Raw genomic sequence first — 22,718 nt, 5'->3', positions numbered from 1 at the left:
GAGCAGCTGTGCCGGGTGTGTGTCCCCGCTACGGCTCAGCTTCCTTCTGAAGCCCCGGGGCTGGATGGCCCGGGGACGGGAGGGCAGTGGAATCCTGCCTCCCAAATGAGGCGTGTTTCCCCAGGGCCCCGCTGAGCCTGGTGTCTGAGGGTTGGGGGGCAGCTCCCAGGGCCCCAGCTGGAGACACGCCCCCTCCTACCCTCCAGATTTTTGGAGCTAAACTCTGATTTCAGCGAGGTGGAGTCGCGTGTCTCCCAGCGGCTCTCCTCTCGTGCAGTCCCATGTGGGGCTGCTCCTTGCTGCTGGGCCCAGTTACACTCTGTACTGCTGGCAGCTTGGTCAGGGCCCCCCCCGTGCATGGGGGTGGGGCAGCACAGCCATTCCATAGGGACCGGGACTCTGAGGGGCTCTGGCTGAGCTGCTGCTGTTCCCGTGGGAAAGTCTATTTGGGGAGTTGGCCACAAGGCGGGTCCCTCTCCGTCACAGCGGGTGTAACGGGTTCGTTTGTGAACCACCCAGTGTAAATACTGCAGTGGTTTGCCTTGGCTAAGGGATCGCACAGACTGCGTGCTGCTCTGTGCTGCAGCCTTCCTCCCCGCTGCGCCCCGGGGCCCCGTGTGGGGCATTCCCCCGGGGGGTTCCCTCCCCGCTGCGCCCCGGGGCCCCGTGTGGGGCATTCCCCCGGGGGGTTCCCTCCCCGCTGCGCCCCGGGGCCCCGTGTGGGGCATTCCCCCGGGGGGTTCCCTCCCCGCTGCGCTCCGGGGCCCCGTGTGGGGCATTCCCCCGGGGGGTTCCCTCCCCGCTGCGCTCCGGGCCCTGTAAGGGGCATTCCCCCGGGGGTTCCCTCCCGTGTCCCCCCAGGTGTTGTCTGGCTGCCCTGCAGGAACCCCAGTGTTGTGCAGCCCAGTTCCTCAGTCACACAACAGGTTCCTCCTAAGGCAAACTGCAAATGCCAAATCCCCAGGAACCCTCAGTTCAGCTCGCAAGGGGCGGGGTCTGGTGTTTTGCCCTGCTCTGCCTGCCTGGCTGTGTCTCGGCACCTCTAGCTCTCGTGCCGAGTCGAAAGGGTCCTGTGATTCCCGCCTTTGTTGCAGTCAGGCTGCGATCGCTGGATGCCTGTCCTCCAGCCCAGGGTGCAGGGCAGGCGTTGCCCACTGCATGGCCCAGCACGTAACCGACCGTTGCCCCTCAGGTGTGCAGGGTGGGAGAGTTCACTAGCTCATGCTGGCTGCGGGGTTCCCTGGCAGGCTTTTGAGTGGGGGCAGGGCTGCTCACTAGCAGGCGGTTTAGCCTGCTCCCTCCATCCCACGCACACACCGCACTTCCCCAGCGGGTTACCGGTACCTGGGGGCTGCTCCGAGCCCCTCGGCCAGGCTGCCAGCTCCCAGCCCACGTGGGGCAGCAGCGCAGTGGGGGGCTGTGTTAAACACTCAACTGTCTAGGCAGTTGGACTCTCAGGGATCTCCTGGCGGGAGATCAGCGCCCTGCTCCATTCTGCCACGCTTGTCTGTGGCCATGGACAAGCAAAGGGGGGCCCAAGTGCCCATTCTGTCCTGTGGGGCTTTAGGGGGTCCTGCCACCTGGCCGGAGGCGCTGGGCCTGCAGATCCCTGCAAGGTTTCCCTGCGCCTAGGAGCTGTTAGCGCTCCCGCTCAGTAGTGTGTGAACAGCAGTCGGTCCCTTCCCGCTGCTGAGCCTGATAAAACGCCAGCCAGGCTCACCTTGCAGCCCTGCAGAGCCTGGGGCGGGGGCAGACTGCAGAAAGGCCTCTCTGTACTGCCTCTGGATGGCTGCCCACAGGGTGGGGGATGCCCTGGCTGAGACTCGCTACCTCCCAGCGAGCGTGGAGTGTCGGAGGCTGTTCCGGCGAGCGCACGTTGTGTCCGTTCCCCCCTCCCTCCCTCCCCTGGCTGGGGGGCTGAGATTGTGCCTCCTGCCAACCTCCCACTCATTACTGGATATGAAAATAGCCCAAGTGCCCCACACCCCTTCACGGGGCTGCTAGAAATAGCTGTTGATGAGAGAGGGCCGTAAAACCACAGGGCCACAGCCCTGCCTGGGGCTGGGTGAGGCACGCAGGGCCCTGCCGCGGGCCTGCTCGACTGGAGGGAAGGAAGGCTATTGGTAACTTCCCTTGTAATTAGCAGTGCACTCCCCGCTGCCCGGTACATAACGCTGGGCACACGCAGCTTCCCACCCCACAAGTGCTCGTGCCTTGCTAGCTCCTGCTCAGCCGGGACCAAACCCTGAGCAGCCTCGGCACCTGGAGCCATGTCTATCGCGCACACAGCTGCCGAGTACATGCTGTCCGATGCACTGCTCCCGGATCCCGCCGGCTCCCGAGCCAAAGGCCTGCGTCTGGAGCTACCAAGCGACCGCGTTGTGAAGTTTGTCACTGTGGGCCTGCCCCTGTTCCTCGTGTCCCTGGCATTCGCACGGGAATTTTCCCTGGGTAAGTTGGAGGGGGGGGTGTTGGGCTGGTTTGAGATCAGTGTTGGGGGGACCCAGGGCAGGAGCTGGGTATGCAGCACCGACCCCATTGGCCTTCCCTGGTGCTGCTTCTGTTTAGTGCTTGTCAGATGCGTTGCAGCAGCGTGGCAGGGCCAAGGAGTGAGGTTGCATATTGGGAACTAGCCAGAGTTCTGGGACGGGAGCTACTTTCAGAACTTACTCCAGCCTTTAACTCCTAAAGCTCACTGTCCTGTGTATGACTCTGCAAGGGTTCTTCTCACAGTCAAAGCCAGAGCACAGGGCTCTGATCCAGGCTGGCAGACGGTGGCGTTTACTATCTGTGGTGCATAGTGCCTTGGCGCCTGGTCCTGGCCCAGGCCCCGTGGTACAAGGTGCTGTACGAAGACCAGAAAGCTGGTCCCTGCCCCAAAGAGCTGAGCCACGCAGGGTTGTGCTGTGGGGGCAGGACTGTTTCTTGCCATCGTTCCGACACAGAGCAGCTGCTGCCCTCTCCCTGGGGTTCCCGGTCCTTGTGCTGATGTGGCTGGCTGCTTGCGGGACTAACATGGACTTGGAGGACGCTCCACTTCTGCCTCCAGAGGCTCCCTTGTTTCTGCCTCCTTCTGTCCATCCTACAGCTACGTGCCTTGTGCTCTTGCTGAGAGAGGTGGTGGCTGGGGTAGATGAGGGGTTATGTTAAGTCTCTCTTAAGCCCCTTTGTTGTTCAGCTGCTGCTCTTGGAAGAGTGAGTGAGCATCTCGGGAAATCAAAAGGGAGATGCCTATTTACACAAGGTGTTGCACCTGGGGGACTTCCCTCCACACGACAGTAGAGAGGGAATGAGCTTCGTAGGTTTCCAAATGGGGTCGGACGTTTCCCCGAGTGTTCAGAGTACGGGTCTCACAAAGAAGCTGTCAGTGGGGTGTTCCGCTAGAGTTCTGTAGGGGGCGGTGTGAGGCTGGATGCTATTCAGCCAAGGGAAGCGGTGGACTCGTCAGTCTTCACGTCATGACGGGATCCCTGGAAGACGCTTTAGCCCAACACAAGTCATTCAGCTCCCTCCAGGGATAACACGCCTGAGGGTGCTGCAGGGGAGCACCCTTAAAAATGGGTGAATCTGAGCTCCTGCGATTGAACGTTCCTGCCAGCCAGCGCTAGTCTGTAGTCACGGGAGCGGTGGGCACTCGGGGGCGTGAGGCTATCTGTGTGGCGGCCCAAGAATGTGAGGGCTCTGGATTTGTTTTCCATCCTGCCTCAGAAATTTATTCTTGGCCTGAATGTTCAGGAGGCCGGGTGGAGCAGAGAACAAAGCAGATGTGTTCTCCCTGGCCAGTTCCTTGCGCGTGACCCAGATTGAGGTGCCACCAGGTAATTAGTCTCCCGAGTGACTGCTGCCCTCCCTAGGCTATTCCCCGTGTGACGCACTGGGGCATGTGGGAAGCACCAGAACGTGGTGTCACCGGAACGAACTCGTCCTCTGCAGAGGCGGGGCCGTCTCCAAAGCCTCCGTCAGCAAGGCTGGTTCCTTGATAGCCCCGACCAAACCGAGGCCCTGATCTGGGGCAAGACAGCAGCTAACTGCCCCTGGCTGGCAGGCCTGGAGCTTGTGTTTACAGCAGCCAAGTCCAGCCCGGTGAGCCCCCTGTGGGTTGTCAGGCAGGCGTCCCGGCTCCTGACCACCCGTAGCCCATTGAGCACAGCTTGGAGTTCCTGCCCCAGCCCCTTCGCTGCCCGCTGCCACAGCCCCCTCCAAAGCTGACAGGCCTGGAACGGGGGTGGGGGCTGCGTTTCTGTTGCACAGCCCCACTGTGCAGCCTGCAACGGACTGGGGCTCTTAATGTGACATGGCAGCTGGAGCCAGCAGGGTTAGCGGAGTCCCTGGGGGCACCGATGGGGCGTATAAAGCAGGCTGGGCATGAGGCTGCACCGAGCCGCTCCTCACGCTGCTAGTGCTGGCCAGCTGGGCACCACATGGGGGGCTACTGGAAGGTGGAGTCCCCACCTACGGGTCTGTCTCCTCCCTCCTGCTGCACCCACTTACACTCTCTTCCAGGGACCCAGATCAGCTGTTTCTCGCCCGCTAACTTCTCAGGGAAGCAAGCTGCCTACGTGGATGCCTCTTGCTGGGACTCCCTGGTCCACTATGAATTTGATGCTGCTGGAAATGCTACAGCCAAGTCCCTCTGGACACTCAAGGTAGCTGGTGCTTGGGGGGAGCTCTGCAAGCAAAGGGGCTGAAAGTCAGCCCCCGTTCCAGCAACTCAGGGCCCAGCATGGCATTCAGGTGGGCCTGGGACCAGCTCGCTACCTCCTTCCAGCGAAGCTACCCCCCTCGCCACGGCGCTTCCTCCCCCCTTCCAGCACAGCTACCCCCCTCGCCACGGCGCTTCCTCCCCCCTTCCAGCGAAGCTACCCCCCTCGCCACGGCGCTTCCTCCCCCCTTCCAGCACAGCTACCCCCCTCGCCACGGCGCTTCCTCCCCCCTTCCAGCAAAGCTACCCCCCTCGCCACGGCGCTTCCTCCCCCCTTCCAGCAAAGCTACCCCCCTCGCCACGGCGCTTCCTCCCCCATTCCAGCAAAGCTACCCCTCGCCATAGTGTTTCCTACCCCCTTCCAGCGAAGGCGAGCAGGCCATGCTGAGCTTTGCACTGCACCCTTAGGGGCTCTGCTGCCTTCATTTGTCCCCAAGCTGCTGCCAGCCCCAGCTGGGGAAATCCCTGCTCATCTCCCCTGGAACCACACTCGAGGGGGGGTGGTAGATTGGTGCCTGAGAGGGACCGGGGCCGTAGCTGGCTCCGGAAGTGAGGGGGGGCCTGCTGTCCCGTGCACCTTGGGGCCAGCTCTGCTGGCTCTCTGGGGGCAGCCCCGGGCAGCGTCCATGGCTCTCACAAAGCAACGACTCAGCACACGGTCTGATCGCAAAGAAACGGTCCCTGGCGAGACTCGAGGCCCCCGTGCCACTGAGCTCCCGGACAAGCCACCTCCGCGGAGAAGCAGGAGCCTCCTTGGAGTCCCTGCCCAGGGTCACGCTACGTGACCCAGAGTCCTTGCTGCAGGGGCTCCTCTGGAGAGCTCTCTGCTGCGAGTGCAGCCTCCCAAGGTGGCCTGGTGGGCAGTGCCCTGGCTGGGGCTCAGCAGAACCGGCTTCAACCTCTCACTCTGGGACCTTGACCCAACGCTGCCCAGAGCCTCAGTTTCCCCATGGGAAGGCAGGAAGTGCTGTGTAATCGCTTGGGGCTGCCTGCCTGGCCCTTAGCTTGCGGAATGGGCAGCTCCACGGCCTGGAGTGTTCTAGCCTCAGCCATTGCATTGTCCTTTGCCAGGCCTTCCCCTATTCCCTGCTGCTCATGGCGGTGGTCATGTACCTGCCCTCCCTGCTGTGGAGATACACGGCCGCGCCTGCGCTCAACTCCGACCTTCTCTTCATCATCGACGAGCTGGACAAGTCCTACAACCGCTCCATCCGCCTGGTGCAGCACATGGTGAAGATCCGCCAGGCCAGCTCCGATGCCCGCCTCTTCTGGGAGGAGCTGGAGAAGTGAGTCCAGGCGAGGGTGGCCAGGTGTCCGGCGTTGCACCGAACAGTCCGGTATTTGCACGCTCTGTCCGGTAAAAACATCGGAAAATACCGCACAGGTGCAAATTTTTCCCAGCTTCACACGGGACAGAAGCCTGGCGGGGGCGGGGGCGGGGGAGTGGCTGGGCGTCCCAGCTGGGAGGAGAGGCCGCGATTGCTGCCGGGAGCCCTCAATGGGTTGAGTGGGAGGGGGAGGGGAAGCCTCCTCGCTCGTGCGTCGCCGGGAGCCTGCGCGGGACGGGCAGCAAGTGCCCAGGTCAGTCCCGCTCCCCACCAGCCAATTTGCTCCCCCCCCCCCCTTCCCGGCAAGCTGGTTCTCCCCCATTTCCCCTGCATCCCTCCCGAGCTGTGCTTCCCGCCGGCCCATTCCTCTTCCTTGTCTCCCATTGGGCAGCGCCACTGCACCTCTCCCCGCCCCCGCTACCTCTGCTTCCTGCTCCCCCTTCCTCCCGGCCAGCCCCGTTCCACCCGCCCCCCCCGACCAGCCCTGCTTCCAGTTGGCCCCCCCGTTAGCTGTTTCCAGCCCCCCCCCTTCCACCCCTAGCAGTGATCCAGGTTCTCGTAGTGTTTGTGGGTTTTTTGCTCAGCAACTTCCCACCTCCCTCCCGTGGGTTTTTTCCTGCAACAACATTTTTTCCCGGTGTGGGGGGAGAGGAGGGGGCGGGGTGTTCGGTATTTTTCTTTCAGCCGTCTGGCAACCCTAGTCCAGGCTCGAGGACTGACCCTGGCTTTTTGGGTCCCTGGTCTTCCCCTCCCAGTGTGCTCAGTCCTGCTGCCACCATCGCACTGGAGGGGATCCAGACCCTTGGAGCCCGGGGCGAGAGCTCTGCGGTGGGCAGGGCAGAGGGATCTCCGTAGGGTCTCCTTGGAGAATGTCCTTAGGCCTGATCCAGGCAGAAAGGGCCTCCAGATCCCCAGGCTGGGTGGGTCTCTGCCCCAGAACCCATCCAGTAACCCAGGCCCCACTCCGCCCTGGATGGAAATCAGCAGGCAGGAACCCGGACCCAGGCCTCTCTTTGGAGCCTGTTGCATTTGCACTTGGAGTTAATTTGCTAAGGAGAGGTTGCCGCTCTGTGGTGGCTGGGCCCGCCAGTCCTGCCTGCACGGACGTCCCAGCCCTCACCCAAAGGTGGAGCCATTTCCTGCTAGCCGGGGGTGACCCGGGTTTTCAGCTCCCGTGTCTCCGGTTTGCTTGCGCGAGCAGAGGGGGCGGGCTGCACGGTGGAGCAGGCAGAGGAGCATTGAATTTCTTCTCGTGACTCGTGTCCTGCTCCGGCTGGGTGGCAGCGGACGCTCCGTGACAGGCACACGAGCAGCATTTGGAAATGGCTCTTTTTCGGCATAAAATGAAATTAAAACGTGTTGGCTGCAGATGAGAAAAACCGGACGAAACCACGTTCTGAGGAGAAACAGACTCCTCAAGACCCCTCCAGCGTGTGCCCTGTCCCTGAGCCCCCATCGCTTCCTTGTGCTCAGGGCCAGGGCATGCAGGGGCTGCCCTAGCTGACCTTTGAGGTCCCTTCTTCCCCCTCTCCCGGCTCTGTGGCCGGTTAAAGCAGGGGCAGGCTCTAACCAGGTGTCAAGCGACTTCAGGAAGCGCCTGATTTACCCTGCTGAGGCTCTGCCCCGCCCGTGTCTCCGCAGGGCCCGCCGGGAGCGGTACTTTGAGTTCCCACTGCTGGAGCGCTACCTGGCCTGCAAGCAGCGCTCACACAGCCTGGTGGGCGCCTACCTGCTGCGCAACCTGCTGCTGCTGCTGCTGCTCGCCGCCGCCTGCCTCTACCTGGGCTTCCTCCTCCTCCGCGTCTTTGTGCAAGACGAGTTCAGCTGCTCCGTCAAGAGTGGGCTCCTCCGGGACGCACCCCAGGTCCCCACAGTCATCCCCTGCAAGCTGGTCGCCTTCTCCGCCTTCCAGCTGATCAGCCTGGCCAACGGGGGGGTCTACGCCCTGCTGGCGCCCGCACTGCTCTACAACGTGCTGCAGCTGCTGCACTGGGACAAGCGCCTGCTGGCCGTCTACGAGATGCTGCCTGCCTTCGACCTGCTCAGCAGGAAGATGCTGACCTGCCCCCTCAACGACCTCAACCTCATCCTCCTCTTCCTGCAGGCCAACATCTCGGAGCTCAAGTCCTTCAGCCGGCTGAGCGCTGTCTGCGCCCTGAGCCAGGCCCCTGCCGGCCCGCACCACATCGACACTGTGGTGGATTTCATGACTCTCCTGGCCGGGCTGGAGACATCCAAACCGCCCCCCCTGGGCTGCGGGGCGAGTGCTGAGGAAAACCCCCCTGCTCCGAGCAGTGAAGTCCTGGGTAAGAGTCAGATGGAGCCTCCCTCTGGGCTGCTTTGAATCAAAGCAGGGAAATCTTGGTGGGAAGCCAATGAAAAATCAGCAGTGCTGGCAAATTGCCCCCATTCCCCGCCAGATCTGGGCACCTGGCTTGGGGTGAGCTTCCCCCGCTGGTCCCCATGCCCTGGGCAGCCCCCTTCCGAGTGTCTTGGGCGGGTGCCCAGCACGTCCAGGAGAGACTTCTCTGGTCTGTCGCCCTGCATTCTCCTTGCTGGCGTCTCCTTACCTCTCCCCCCCACCCCAGGGATCCTGGTGCTGAGCAGTGAACCCCCGTCTGCCAGGGAACTGCCCAGTCCTCGTGTGTCCTGGGAGAAGGCCAAGGGCCAGTGTTCAGAAGCTGGCCTGTAGCTCAGCCGAGCAGGGCCAGGGCGTTGTGTGGGGCACACATGCTGCTGGGGGCCTGCCCCAAGAGCCAGGCCGAGGACTGGCTGCAGGGCATTCCTCAGCCCCTCATTATCGATGAAAAATTCAAAGGGCAGGTTAGTTACATAAGTCATGTGATTTTCTGTCTGTTCCCTGATTGGCTGCCCCAGTAAGTGGCCATGTCGGAGTGTGAGCGCGGTGGATAAACCCTGCGTGGAGTCGTTGTGGAACGCAGACGTGCCAGGGCACAAGTACAGGCACAGCCAACTCCACGGGCGCATCCCCGGCTCTGCCCAGCCTGGTGCGGAGGGGACCTGCCTGCTCCTTGGCCCGTCTCACAACCTCCTCCCCCGCCGCCCCCGGTTCTTTGGCAGCAGCAGTGCCTTGGGCAGGTCACCGGGTGCCGCAGGCCAGCCCGAGAGGGCAGCCGGCCACTGGCGGCAGAAAGGGGCATTCTCCTGGTTGGTGTAGGCACTGACGGGCCCAACCCACCTTTCTGGGGCATTGAGGCTTCCTGGCAGCGTCTGGCTTTTGCATGTGGGCGGGCGGCTGCCATAGTAACGGCTGAACCAGCTTCACTGGCGAGCAGGTAGCTGAGAGCCAGGCCGCCTGCGCGGCGCAGAGGGAGCCGAAGCTCGGCCGTTGGGGGACTTCCCCCCTAGCATTGGCCCTGCAGGCCATGGGGCAGCAGCCAGGAGCCCTGGGCCCTTGCTTCTCTGGGGTCCCCAAAGGCCTCTGGTGGGTGCTGGCGGTCAATTGCTGGGCTGGAAATTTAGGGCTCCCCTGTGCCTGTCTCCTGTTCCCACGCCCTGGCAGCTGCCTGAGCAAACGTTCCCCGCGGGAACTGCCCTACCCCGCCAGGGCTCCAGACCCGGCCTGTCCCCTGCACTCCGGCCTGAGCTCTTTGACTGCCTGGCCCTCTTGCCCCTTGCTCTACATACCCCGTTTTGCCCTGGTTTTTGCCCCTGCCCCATTGTGCTCACTGGCCCTCCCCAGCTCCTGCACTCTGTGGGGTGGCATCCAGCTGGCTGCCTGCTCTCTGGACTGGCTGGGCCCTGCAGAGGGGAGCTGTCTTGTGCCTCATGGCTGCTGCTCTGATCAGTGGACCGGTCTCTCCCCCCCACCCCCCGCAAATGCAATCCTGGGCTGTGGAACTGGGGCCTGGGAGCCAGGACTCCTGGCTCCTCTTCCTTGTTCTGCTATTATTGGCTGTGACACTCCCTCCCCCTCTGCACCTCAGTGTCCCCTTCTGTAAAATGGGAGCAGGATCCTTCTCCCCCTGTGGGTGGTGCCCTGAGATCTCTGGTTGAAAAGCACCTGGGTCATTAACAGCTGTTCCAGCCCCTGGATAGCCTGGGATCCACAACCTGCTTCCTCCCTTTCGCAGAGCTTGGTGCCACGGGGTGGATCCCCTGGATATGGGCATGGGCTGATTGTAGCTGCCACCCCTGCACAGGGCTAGAGATATGCAGGCCCAGCAGCCTGGGAGGTGGGGGACTTGGGTTCGAATCCAGGCCCTGCCTGGTACCCAGCTCTGGTTCTTTCCTCGGCTCAGTGACTCCCCACAGGAGTGACCGAGTTGCTGCTAAGGGGGCGTCCCTGTGTCCCCACAGTAGTGCCAAGGTACAGAGCAACCAGCTGTGCCGGTGGCTAGAGCTCAGAGTGGAGCCAAGGGAGTTGCCAGCCAGGATCCCAGTGCCCAGGCCAGGCAGCTGGAGGGAAGGGAACAGGCGCCCTGAAAACCTGGGGCTGTTTGCTGGAGAGATCCCTGAAGCCTCTCTTAAGAGAGGGAGCCTCCCGGCACCCTGTAGGAGAGGCCAGGCAAGGGCAGTACCTTGGACACAAGGGCGCTGGGCACAACGTACACACGTGGCACTCGCTGCCTGGGGATCGGCTACACGTGAGTAGCCAGCTACGATCAGACACCAAGCCAGGCGCCTTCGTGCATTAGGCTGGTGCTCATTAGCGCCAGGGGAGCGGGACAGAGTTCCCCCCCAGCGTTACCCAGTGGGGGGGCTGAGGCCGAACCCCTCACCGTGTCTTTTGGACAAAGGAGAGTCCTGAGGGAGGCAGGTGCGGCTGGTCTCTCCCTTAGAAATAAAGGGCATACTGCCCCCGCCACTGGTGACTGTCTCCTCTCTCCCTCCTCCAGACGCGGAACCCGCCGCAGGTGCAGAGAGAGAGGCTGGCTGCAAGCCAGGCTTGCCTGGCTCCTCCTGAGGCTGGGCGTGCAGCCCCCACCGCATGCTCACAAGGCATTCTGGGCGACTGAGCAATGGAGCCAAGAATAAATTCCCAGGGCAACTCCAGGCAGCTCACCCAGCCCCCCACTGCGGTAGGATCGGCTCTGCACTCCTGGCGCGTCTCCACGGCTTGATCTGAGCCGGTCCAGTCATCCCCCGGCTGGTCCCTTGCCTCCAGCTGACACAGCACCGCCGTGGGGCCCGGTTCTCATTCTGTAGCAATTACTCCCTGAGCAGCCCCAGCACTCGCTCCTGATCTGCTGGGCAGAACTGAGCTCAGGGCGACTGGCCCCACAGGCACGGAGAGGAGCAGCGGCCCCGGGCACGAGGGCGGAAGGAAAATGGTTCATTTCCAAGTGAGCACTGTGTCTGGCTCATTCTTTACGGGTGCGTCTGGTCCCGGCGCCAGTGAGGGGAGCCGGGCTGGGTGAGTGTGCGTGCTGGTGATTTGCACCTTGCTCTGCCAACTCATACTGGCCCTGCCAGCATGGCCCTGCCATGAAGGGGGTGGGAGGAGAACCCCAGCAGCCCTGGGACACTCAGTTGGGTCAGAGGGGCCGGGTAAACACCAGAGGTGGCCAGTCCCCCAGGGAGAGGGCTGGTCTCCGAGCCTGGACTGGGGAAGAGGGGTTCCTGGGGCCGGGCGATAGCTCTAAGAGCAGGCTACTCAATCCCTTGGAGCCAGGGGGTTCCAGCAGGCGCGCTGGAGGCAGAGTGGGGGCTGGCGTTCACTGCATGAGCAGGCAGCAGTTCTGCCGCCCTCCCTTGGCACTCACGTATGTTGAAGCAAGAGAGTAAAGCGGCATTTCTGCCCAGAGGCTGGGGCCAGTGCTAGGCAGGGAGGAGACAGCACGGGGCGGGAGACATGCTACTTGTAGCTAGCCTTGGGGGCAGTTCTTAAAGCCACCGGCTCCTGGCTGAGGAGGGTCCGGTGGGACACGGGAGCTCTGGATCCAGTGCCTGGCACAGACGGCCTGAGGGACTGTGGAGGCCCCCGGCAGCTCAACTCCCATCTCTGCACTGGAGCTGCCCATGCTGGGTGCTGAGCAGTGGAGAAGCTCCGTGCTCCAGGCCTCCCTCTGTAAGTACTTTCTTCCCCCCAGGTCTGCTTCTCTGCCCCTTGGGACGGGCTGTCCTCTTGTGGATGCATCTAGTGGCTGCGTCACGGCTGGGGCCTCCCCCGCACTGCTATGCAAATCCCTACACTCCCTCGCACCAAGTCAGGGAGATGGTGTCCCCAAGGGCCCAGCAGGCAGCACAGAGCCCAGCGGGTGCAAAAGCATCATCAGCTCCAACTCTGGCCCAGTGCTGGTGGTGTCAGTAATGGGAGTCGCCCTGGACAAGGGCACAGACTGTATTTCCTGCCGGCGCTGGCCTCAGTCCTTACACAGACAGGCTGGCCCAGCCCTTAATCAAACCTGCAGCCAAGAAGCCCTCCTGGCAGAGGGGCTCTGAATGGCCCTATAACTTGGCTTAGCTCAAAAGAACCAGAAGCGGTGTAAATAACGCGGAACGCCTCGTCCGTGATGTTAACACGGGTCTGCTCCAGAGCTTAGGCCGGCACTGGGGGCCCTGGGCATTTACAGTCAAATCTGCCCATGCAGAGACAAAAATATTCTCTGCTTGGTAGCACCTGGAATATCCAATTCCCCTGAACTGTAATGTATCCAAAGCCCGCAGGTGCCTTTGGGAGTCTCCGCCTAACGTGACAAGGTGAAGTGTTTATTGGCTGGAAAGAGCCATGAGCCCCTTGTGAAATCTGGCTATTGTAGGGGCTCGCAGAGTTGCACGTCTGACTGTGGCATTGCATTCAGAGCTGGGCAGCCAAAGAGGAGAGCAGCGGCTGCTGGCTGGACTCCCAGCTCAGAAGGTAGCACTGTCACCAGCAGCAGCCCGGAAGTAAGCAGGGCAGTATTGTGTTTCCACTATTGTAGCCTTGGGGCTTTTTTCCGGAAAAGCACGTCTAGATTGGCATGGACGCTTTTCCGCAAAAACTGCTTTTGCGGAAAAGTGTCCGTGCCAATCTAGACACTCTGTTCCGAAAATGCTTTTAACGGAAAACTTTTCTGTTAAAAGCATTTCTGAAAAATCATGCCAGTCTAGACGTAGCCCATGGGACTGCCGGGTTCAAGCGAAGGGCCGGGTAGCTATCCCACAGTAACCAATTCTCTGGCTCTCCTCTGGAGTGCTGTTCTGCCTCCACGGGCCATAGGCATAAGGAAACTTTCCGGGTCTGTCTGAATGCTCTGAAATATGAACCAAAGCAGCCTGACTTGATAGCAGCAAGCTCAGTCCCCGAATGGCATCAAGCCAGCCACGCCAACTTATTATTGATTTAAATGGGCTTAGTAGTAAATGAAATGGGACATTTCATGTTATGGTGTTTTAACGGGGCCAGTTTTACACAGCTGAAAACAACTATGAGCTGACACTAGGAGGAAGAATAATTAGAAAAATATGTGGAATAATGTGGAATAATTCAAGTACATTTTACCAAGTGCCCAAGAAGCTGCAATCCCACGAATGAGAACAAAAGCTATGGCCCATTAAAAAACTAAACTGGTTTAGAGGGGAAGTGAAGACATCTATAAAAACTTTTATGTATAAATGGAAGAAAGTGTCACACTTTAAATAATCATATATATATAGTAGCCCAATGTCTGTGACTCTAGTGCTGAAATGCTGGCTGTTCCCTCTGGGCGGCACTGCTGCCTCCCACTGTGGCGCTCAGCTGACTTTTGCGCTGCTCAGCTGGGCCGCCGTGCAGGAGCAAGCGGTCATTTGGGGTCCGCGCTCCCCATGCAACACGGGGGTGCTTCATGGAGAGTGCGGGGCCCAAACGGCCGCTTGCACTGCTTGCTCCCACGGGGCGGCGCGCCTGAGCGGCGCAGAAGTCAGCTGAGCACCACGGTGGCTGGCAAAGGGGGACTGGGCGGTGACGTACACACCCATGGGGCCTGGACAAGCGTGCATCCCCGACAGAGACAGAGGAGCGGAGAGAGAGTGAAAGGCAGGAGGCGGAGAAGAGAAAGAGAGAGACAGAAGGCAGAGGAGAGCTGAGAGGGGGGGGGAGGCAGTAGGAGGAGGCGGAGAGAGAGAGAAAGATACACAGAGCGAGAGACCAGAGGCTCAGGAGAGAAGACCAACATGGAGGAGAGACCTGAAAATCCCATCTTATGACAGGCTAATTGGCTAGTATCTGAAGATACACCTATCTCATAGAGCTGGAAGGGACCTTGAGAGGTCACTGAATCCAGTCCCCTGCCCTCATGGCAGGGCCAAGTACCATCCCTGACAGATTTGCCCCAGATCCCTAAGTGGCCCCCTCAAGGATTGAGCTCATAAGGCTGGGTTTAGCAGGCCAATGCACAAACCACTGAGTTATCCCTCCCCTCTAAGTTGATGTTGATCATTAATATAAATCAGAAATTAGGAACTGTAGACAATTGATAAGGGAAGCAAATGGACATAAGGAGACATCTATGACCAGAAGAATTAAAGACAAAAGGAAGGCATTTTTCATACATATTAGGACAAAAAAAATCTGATAATGGTATTGGTTCATTATTAGATGGAAATGGTAGAATTATCAATATCAGTGCAGGAAAGACAGAAGTGTTCAGTAAATATTTCCTTTCTGATATAATCTCATCCTATGGTGATGATAACTTGTTCCATTTCACCAATATGTAAAACAGAATCTACCAAAATTAAACATTTTAAAATCAGCAGGAGCAGATAACCCACAACCAAAAGTTTTAAAAGAGCTGGCTGAGGCACTCAATAGACCATTAATTATTATTTTAAACAAGTCTTGGAGCACTGGGAAAGTTCCAGAAGACTGGGAGAAAGTTAATGTTGTGCCAATTTTTTAAAAAGGGGTAAACAGGCTGACTAAATATAGACCAGTCAGCTTGATATTGATCTCAGTCAAGCTAATGGAGTGGATGATAGGACCCATTAGGAAACTAAAAGGTAAGTCATAAATGCAAATCAAAATGGGTTTAAGGAAAATAGATGGGTCAAAGGAATTTGATAAGGGTACTAGCTTTGATGAAATGCCCTGAGAGGCCTATAAAGCATTTGAGCTGGTACAACCCAACATTTGGAAGTAAACAGTGGAGTGGCATAAAACAAGGGGGCCCCTGGCTCAGGGCCAGGTCCGAACGGGTCGGCCGGCACGCAGGCGGTTTGCTGGGTCTGGCTCCGGGTCCCGTCTTTGTGCCAAGGAGCTGGGTGTCCCGTGCAATCGACGGGTGCTCACAGGTGCTACGCAGAGGGGTGGGCAGGGGAGGAAGAGGGTCCCTGGTTTGGGGGCGGGGCTGGAGGCGGGCCCTCAGGGCCAGGCTCTTCTGTGCCAATGGCCTGGGCAGGGGCGGGGCCTAGCGGGAGATGGGCGGGGCCAAGGTTTGGCTTCGCGTTTGTCCCTCCCCAGCCACCAGCCCCAGCTGGTGGGGGGCGGGGTCTTGTTGCCAGGCAACGGAAGCGTCCGAGAAACTGCGGAGAGCAGCGGCTGAGGGGTAGGGGGGGGCGATCGCTGCCCGCGGGGGGGGGCGGGGGGGGTGTTCGCTGCCCGCGGAGGGGGGCGGGGGGGTGATCGCTGCCCGCGGGGGGGGCGGGGGGGCGATCGCTGCCCGCGGGGGGGGTCGGGGGGGGGTGATCGCTGCCCGCGGGGGGGGGTGGGGGGGCGATCGCTGCCTGCGGGGGGGGTGCGGGGGTGTGATCGCTGCCTGCGGGGGGGGGCGGGGGGGTGTTCGCTGCCCGCGGGGGGGGGCGGGGGGGTGATCGCTGCCCGCAGGGCGGAGGGGCGGGGGGGTGATCGCTGCCTGCGGGGGGGGGGCGGGGGGGTGATCGCTGCCTGCGGGGGGGGGCGGGGGGGGGTGATCGCTGCCCGCGGGGGGGGGCGGGGGGGTGTTCGCTGCCCACGGGGGGGGGTGGGGGGCGATCGCTGCCTGCGGAGGGGGGCGGGGGGGTGATCGCTGCCTGCGGAGGGGGGCGGGGGGGTGATCGCTGCCCGCAGGGCGGAGGGGCGGGGGGGGTGATCGCTGCCCGCGGGGGGGGGGGCGGGGGGGTGTTCGCTGCCCACGGGGGGGGGTGGGGGGCGATCGCTGCCTGCGGAGGGGGGCGGGGGGGTGATCGCTGCCCGCGGGGCGGAGGGGCGGGGGGGTGATCGCTGCCCGCGGGGGGGGGGGGGGGGGGGCGATCGCTGCTTGCGGAGGGGGGGCGGGGGGGTGATCGCTGCCCGCGGGGGGGGGGGGTGGGGGGCGATCGCTGCCTGCGGAGGGGGGGCGGGGGGGTGATCGCTGCCCGCGGGGGGGGGGGGGGGGCGATCGCTGCTTGCGGAGGGGGGGCGGGGGGGTGATCGCTGCCCGCGGGGGGGTGGGGGGCGATCGCTGCCCGCGGGCCCGGCCGGTCTCACAGCCCTGCCCCCCGCTCCCCCCGCAGGTGCCGGGCCGCGCCATGTCCATCCCCTTCTCCAACACCCAGCAGCGCATCCCGTGCGGCTTCGCCAACCTGCTGGAGGGGCTGGCCCGGGAGGTGCTGCGGGAGCAGCCTGCGGACATCCCCGCCTTCGCCGCCCAGCACTTCGAGAAGCTGCTGGACAAGCGGGACAGTGAGTGGCGGGCGGAGCCGGGAGCCCTGAGCTCTGCTCCCGCTGGGTGACCCAGGCGCCCGCCTCCAGCATCCCCACCTGCCCAGCTCTGCCACGGGCGGTGCAGCGAGCCCTGGATCCGCGCTCAGGTCTGGGGTGGCTTGTCCCCCTGGAAGGGCTCTCACTGAGCCCAGGGTTACTGCACAAATGCCCGTGGCTGCTTCCTGGGGTCCCCCGGGGCTCTGGTCTCCCTGTGCCCCATTTCCTTTATCGCCTTTGCCCACGAAAGCTCCTTGTGGGTCCCCCCTGGCCTGCCAGCTGATGCTCTGTCCCAGAGGGAAGGGGCAGGCAGGAGGAGGTTCCTGGGGCTGGTTGGTTCTGGCAGGCTCCAGGCTACTCCTCTCACTTTGACTTCCACCCTATGCTTTGAATGGCTCCTGTGGGTGATGGGGGCCACCCCTCAGGGCTGTAGGAGAACCCCACTAACCTGGGGTGAGGGTCAGCCACTGGGCCTGAGGGTAACTGGCTTACTGCTCCAGGGCAAGCGGTTTCTGGACACGTGAGTCCCTCTAGGATCTGCAGTGGGGCCATTTTCTTGGGTCATCTCCATTTCCCCATGGGAGGCAGCATGGTCACCACAGGCCCCAGTGAATTGTTCAAGCTGGTGCATGCTGTGCCGGCAGGCACGGGCCTCTGCGCACAGCCTGGCCAGCCCAGGGGGTCTCCTGCGCTGAGCTCCCTTGCTGTGCAGCTACCTATTTCACCTGCCAGGTGCTTCAGCAGGTTGGGCAGGGCAGGAACCTGCAGTGGCCAGGGGAGGGCTGATCCATCACTCCAACCATCACCTGGTCTGTACTCCAACTTGCCATAGCCAGGGCCACCTGGCCCAGCCCGACTCTGACACAGCCAGGGCAGTCCAGTCTCGGCCCTGATCCCGACACAGCCAGGGCAGTCCAGTCTCGGCCCTGATCCCGACACAGCCAGGGCAGTCCAGTCTCGGCCCTGATCCCGACACAGCCTGGGCAGCCTGGCCCTGATCTGGAGCCCGTCCATCCCATCCTTGCTGCAGCCTGGGAGGCCCAGCCCTGGAGCTGCCAAGGTGAGGAGCGGTGCTGTCCACGATGCTGCTGTGAGGCGAGAGAGCTGAGGGAGTCAGCGCTCCTTGCAGTAGAGTCCCTGGAGCACCCTCCTTCACCCCAAAGTACTCACCCCCATAGCCTGTACCACCAGATGGAGTCCTTTCTCCCTCGCAACCCCCTGTCCTAGCCTTAAGCTGCTCATCCTTAGCCGCACCCCAGAGCCCGCACCCCCCCAGCCCCAGGCCTGAGTCCCACTCCATACTCAGAACCCCTTGGCCCCCCCACCATATGAACTTTGTTATGTGCCCAATTAGCAAGTGACATGTTATCTCGCTGGTCAGAGAACAACATTGATTCCGCTCAGGGGTGGGAAAAATGAGAGAGGACGCTGTTCCCGTGTGCTTTAATTGTGGCTCTGTCCCGAGATGTTAGATGCTCCTGGGTGTGTTTGCTCCTCTGGGACTGTTCCTAGAACCACCACTGCAAGGCATTCCTTAGCTGGCAGGGCCTTGACTCTCGCCTGGGGGCTGTGCAGAAAACAGCCTTTCTTTTTCTCACAGCCACGCTGCCTCTGTTCTGAGTCTGTCAGTTTTGCTTCAGGATACTGGGCTAGATGGACCTTTGGTCTGACCCAGAATGGCCGTTCTTATGTTCTTCTTATGTTCCCTGTCATCCTGCTGCCACCCACAGTGAGTGTAATTTGACTGGGGAGCTTCCTGTCTTAATTACTCTCTTGACATTTATGTGATCAAACAAGAATGTCGGTTTTTATTTTCAGAATCCAGATCGGACCCAGCAGAATGGGGAGCTAAACTAGAGGACAGATTCTACAACAACAAAGCTTTCGAGGTAGGCTGAGCCGCTGCTCTTCCTTCAGAGCACAGGGCTACCGAGCCAAATCGCCCCTCACCCTTTTGCACCTCCGGTCAGAGGGTGCCGTTGTGATTATTCTGTGCAGCTGAAGAATGGGGTAGGATAACCTCCTTCTGAACACACAAGGCTCCGCATTCAGCTGCATGGAGAGGAAATCCATCTTCTGTACTGTGGCAAGACATGGCTTCCATGGAATGGGCTTGGTCAGAAATAGGGCCAATTTCTCAACCTGGCTCCCCATTCGAAGTCGGCCTGCTGAGGAAGCGTGGGCGCAGAGTAAGACAGATGCCCCCCATGATCCAGATCCAGGAACATGGCTTGTGTTGTCTTAGCACTCTGAGCAAGGCACCCAAGCTCCCCTCCAGGGCATGGACAGCTCCGTGGGGTGTGTGATACAAGTCATATTTCGCTGTGTTGTACAGAGAGGTGATACCCTGCTGCGTGTTTAGAAATGGCCTTGCTAGGGACCTCCCGTGCATGTTGACCACAAAGACATAGGAGTCAAGGTTCTAGCTTGATTTCCAGCCAGTCTCCTGCATTTGCTGCTAACTTAAAAATTAGTCAGTAAACTCCTTTGGGCAGGGGTTTTGTCTAAGCTGCGCCGGGGTGTTTTGCCCACACTCTGGTGCTGTTAAAACAGTTGCCAGTAGTGGCAATCGGATGCCTTGTGAAACCCAGACTTCAGCTCTGCAAATCCCCATTCACGGAAGCTGAGTGAGGGCTTGAAGTGAGAAAGGGGACCAGGAGAAATACAGTGTCACATGGAGGGAGAGAAGCTGAATTTCCATTTGGGAGCCTTTTTCCAGAACAGCCTCTAAGACAGTGAGGGGCAAGCTAGGCTAGTGAGTGGGCCGCACAAGTGGCCCTCCTCCATCTCAGTGGCTGCACGATGTCATAACTAACACTGTCTCCCAGGACGGGGTTGCTGTGCTCCCTGCGCTGGTGTACCTAGAGTGTGCAGCATGAGCCTGTGACGGGTGCAGAGGGAGTGCGCGGCTCTCATGGTCCATGTTGTGTGCAATCAGCCCACACCTCACTTCCCGTGCCCTGGCTTTATGTGCATGTCACTTAGGGTATGTCTACACTACCCCCCTAGTTCGAACTAGGGGGGGTAATGTAGTCATACGGAGTTGCAAATGAAGCCTGGGATTTGAATTTCCCGAGCTTCATTTGCATGAAGCCGGCCGGCGCCATTTTTAAATGCCGGCTAGTTCGGACTCCGTGCCGCGCGGCTACACGCGGCACGAACTAGCTAGTTCGGATTAGGCTTCCTATTAGGCTGTACTAGGTGTACAGCTAGTTCGGATAGGAAGCCTAATCCGAACTAGCTAATCCGTGCCGCGTGTAGCCGCGCGGCACGGAGTCCGAACTAGCCGGCATTTAAAAATGGCGCCGGCCGGCTTCATGCAAATGAAGCTCGGGAAATTCAAATCCCGGGCTTCATTTGCAACTCTGTATGACTACATTACCCCCCCTAGTTCGAACTAGAGGGGTAGTGTAGACATACCCTTTAATAATATGGGTAGGAAAAAACCGACGCGGCCGGAAAGCAGTGGAATCTGGCCACCCTGCACGTGGGCAACAAAATGTCTCATGGGCCACACGTAGAACCCCGACAGGCCCATCTCTGCTCTAAGGAGACCCACTGGCGCTCTCCTCTGGTCTCAAGTCACGGTTGGTTAAACCTTCCTTTTTTTTGATCTTCTTCCAGGAGGCTGCAACTGTGAAAGAAGAGGTTAGGGAGTCAGTGAGAGATCCGGCCATAGAGTCAGTAAGTACTCTCCCGAGGTCTGCCCGGACGTTGGTTCTGTCGGCACTGCTCCCGGCGTCCACGTCCAGATAGCTAGGCCGGAGTTGGAAGTGCTCCATCAGTCCCCAGGCCCAAATCCTTTTAGGAGACACATTTTGCCCCAGCTGGTTTAGGATCCTCCCCTTGCATGTGATTTCCCAGAGTCACACTCAGACTGCAAGGAAGTGTGGAGTCACACCTTCAGCTCTGGGGAGTCTTTTCAGTAGAGTTGCGGGGGGGGAGCAGTGTTCCATCTGCCTTTGTAGTGTGGTTCTGCGTCCCTCCTTCCCCATTCTGAATGCTAATGTCTAGATCACCGAGCTAATGAATCGCTCCCCCAGCTAATGAATCAATAGGCTGCTCTATCTGCAACTTGGTGTTGTAACTGACTCCCTGTCCCAGCTGGGGCACCCCGCTGGAGGTTGGGGAGCCTGATTTGTCTCCCGCTCTCTTTTGCTCCCCCTCTGCCCTGTGCCTCAGTCTCTCTCATGCTCGATAGCGTGTTCACAGTGCTCCGCGTTTTTAACAATCAGCATTTGCCAACAGTTGTCACTCCTGGGAATGTGAGAGGCCGTCATTTGCCCCATGCTCAGTGGGAAATAACTGTGCTGTCACCCCCCGAAGTAGTAAATCTTGGCAAATGCTGCTCGTTTAATGGCATCCTGCGTCTCCCACAAAAGGGAGCTGTGTTCCTGGTGCTCTGGGAGGAGCAGTTGGCATTTAGATAAGGGCCAGATCACAATGTTTTCACTCAGACAAGCCTTCCAGTGAATCAGAGGAAGTTCTGCCTGAGTAAGGGCCCCAGGATTTGGCACTAAAACAACCCCCCCCCCCCCCCCCCGATTATTAGATCTGTGGCGACAACAACAAACAAGTAAAGACGACAAACCACGTTTTGTTTCCCTCTCAGCCTTTGGTTCACACACCGCTTCCAAAGGCCTTTGGGAAGCAGCAGTTTTCAGGGGCTGCCCATTAGGCACATTTACTGCGACTTAGGCATTGGTGTGTGCTGCAAGACAATGAGCAGCCTGTCAGCCGTTCCCTCTGTGGTTTTATTCCCCTCGCGAAGGAGCTTGACACACGTGGACTCTACCAAACAAGCACCCATGAAATAGAGGAGAAAGCTGCCACAAAAATCCAGGCTGCTTACAGGGGATACAGGGTGAGAGAGACAGTGAGGAGAATGAAGGAACTTGCTCGGGATGCAGCGAACCGCAAGGAAGAAAGCTAGTGCAGTCCGACCTGCGCCTGCCCCACCCTGGCTTGCAGACTAGATGCAGGTGACGTTGGTCAGTACTGACTGTAAGTTTATTTTTGTTGACTAAACATCACATTTTCAAACTACCCCCAGCACTGTGCCATTTCATTTCCTCAGGAGTCTGTTTGCAGAGCCGCTGGTTCGATCTGTCATGGGCAAACACTGGGCCCTGGCGAGCTTGCTGTGATCTGGTTCGCCAGAGAACTGTCTTTCTGCAAATGTTCCTTCTCAGAGCAAACATGCCATTGTGGGAAGCAAGTCGCACTGGCTGTGCGCTAGGGTCTCCCCACGGGGCTGTGGGAGTGAACCCAGAGACATGTGCTGCAGCCCATCCCTTCTGCTCTGCTCCACCTCCTCTCCAGCCTCAGGTCTAGGGATTGGCCCCGGGGTCTTTGCCTCCCCAGACCGGACTGGGCAATGGACTGGTCTGTCTCTGGCCCAATCACTAAATGTGGCCACAGCAGAACAGTCATTGAGCCAGGGAGTCGGAGTGGGGGTGACTAATCCGGTGACTTGGGGGGCCAGGCCCTGCTCCGTTCTCTCTCGTTATGTGTACAGCGCGTAGCAGCTTCAACAGGAGGGACCCCCACATCTGACTGCCCCCGAGCTCAGTGGCTAGAGCACTGTCCTGAGGCGGGATCCAAACGGGGCTCCCTTCTCTCCCTCAGCAGCCCGGGGAGTGCCTGAACCGGCGGGCTCGGAGTGGTGAGGTGGGCTGCTGCTCCGGCATCAGCCAGACTGGGCCTGGATTGGGTCCCGCCCTGGCTTAGGCAGCTGGATGCCAGGCTTTGTGAATTGCTCTGGGGCTTCGGCGTGAGCGAGGCAGCAGCTCTGACTCTGCAACGCTAGGTGCTGAGCAAGCTTAGGCACCCGCACGGCGCAGGGGAGGGTTGTGGGTTGCAGTGAAGCTAAAAGTGTGTTTAGGTGCCTAACTCTAGGGGTTTGTGGTTCGCACCCCATCTGCCACAGCTTCCCTCTGTGGTGAGGGTGACTCGAGACGATTAAACCATGTTCATAAAGTGGTTCGATGGCCTGGCTGAAACGGTGCCATGAAAGTGCCTTGTATTAGATTTCTGCCCGGGAAAGCAGAGAAGGGAATCAAGAAGGAAGGGCTCTATGAAATATGAGCTGGAGCAGGACTGGTAA

General features: G+C 60.2%; 2 protein-coding genes across 3 annotated transcripts; both read left to right on the top strand.

Annotated features, from left to right (window-relative positions):
• The first annotated feature begins 34 nt into the window (after window positions 1–34).
• PANX3 (pannexin 3) lies at window positions 35–15,254 on the top strand. Its single transcript, XM_075909611.1, has 5 exons — window positions 35–2,451; window positions 4,504–4,646; window positions 5,774–5,988; window positions 7,672–8,336; window positions 10,890–15,254. The coding sequence occupies exons 1-5, from the start codon at window positions 2,271–2,273 to the stop codon at window positions 10,955–10,957; spliced, it is 1,272 nt and encodes a 423-aa protein (XP_075765726.1). The 5' UTR covers window positions 35–2,270; the 3' UTR covers window positions 10,958–15,254.
• Window positions 15,255–15,359: 105 nt separating this feature from the next.
• Window positions 15,360–21,658, top strand: SPA17 (sperm autoantigenic protein 17). 2 transcript variants are annotated; one of them, XM_075909624.1, is made up of 5 exons: window positions 15,360–15,500; window positions 16,426–16,594; window positions 18,431–18,501; window positions 20,237–20,296; window positions 21,384–21,658. In XM_075909624.1, exons 2-5 carry the CDS (start codon window positions 16,441–16,443, stop codon window positions 21,543–21,545), a joined length of 447 nt encoding a protein of 148 aa, XP_075765739.1. In that variant the 5' UTR covers window positions 15,360–15,500; window positions 16,426–16,440; the 3' UTR covers window positions 21,546–21,658. The 2 variants fall into 2 exon arrangements, with proteins under 2 accessions (XP_075765739.1, XP_075765740.1); XM_075909625.1 differs by lacking the exon at window positions 15,360–15,500 and adding an exon at window positions 18,213–18,341 and having other exon boundaries at window positions 16,455–16,594.
• The last annotated feature ends 1,060 nt before the right edge of the window (window positions 21,659–22,718 follow it).

The sequence above is a fragment of the Pelodiscus sinensis genome, chromosome 26, assembly GCF_049634645.1.
Source record: "Pelodiscus sinensis isolate JC-2024 chromosome 26, ASM4963464v1, whole genome shotgun sequence".
Lineage (NCBI taxonomy): Eukaryota > Metazoa > Chordata > Testudines > Trionychidae > Pelodiscus > Pelodiscus sinensis.
The sequence above is the reverse complement of the archived record's forward strand: the minus strand, read 5'-3'. Positions and strand labels throughout refer to the sequence as shown.

Bases quoted from the DNA above. Each gene is read 5' to 3' on its own strand.
- PANX3 (XM_075909611.1), top strand. From the start codon at position 2,271: ATGTCTATCGCGCACACAGCTGCCGAGTACATGCTGTCCGATGCACTG. The intron at 2,452-4,503 runs GTAAGTTGGAGG...ACTCTCTTCCAG, and splicing joins CGCACGGGAATTTTCCCTGG to GGACCCAGATCAGCTGTTTC. The intron at 5,989-7,671 runs GTGAGTCCAGGC...GTGTCTCCGCAG, and splicing joins TTCTGGGAGGAGCTGGAGAA to GGCCCGCCGGGAGCGGTACT.
- SPA17 (XM_075909624.1), top strand. From the start codon at position 16,441: ATGTCCATCCCCTTCTCCAACACCCAGCAGCGCATCCCGTGCGGCTTC. The intron at 18,502-20,236 runs GTAGGCTGAGCC...ATCTTCTTCCAG, and splicing joins ACAACAACAAAGCTTTCGAG to GAGGCTGCAACTGTGAAAGA. The intron at 20,297-21,383 runs GTAAGTACTCTC...CCCCTCGCGAAG, and splicing joins GAGATCCGGCCATAGAGTCA to GAGCTTGACACACGTGGACT.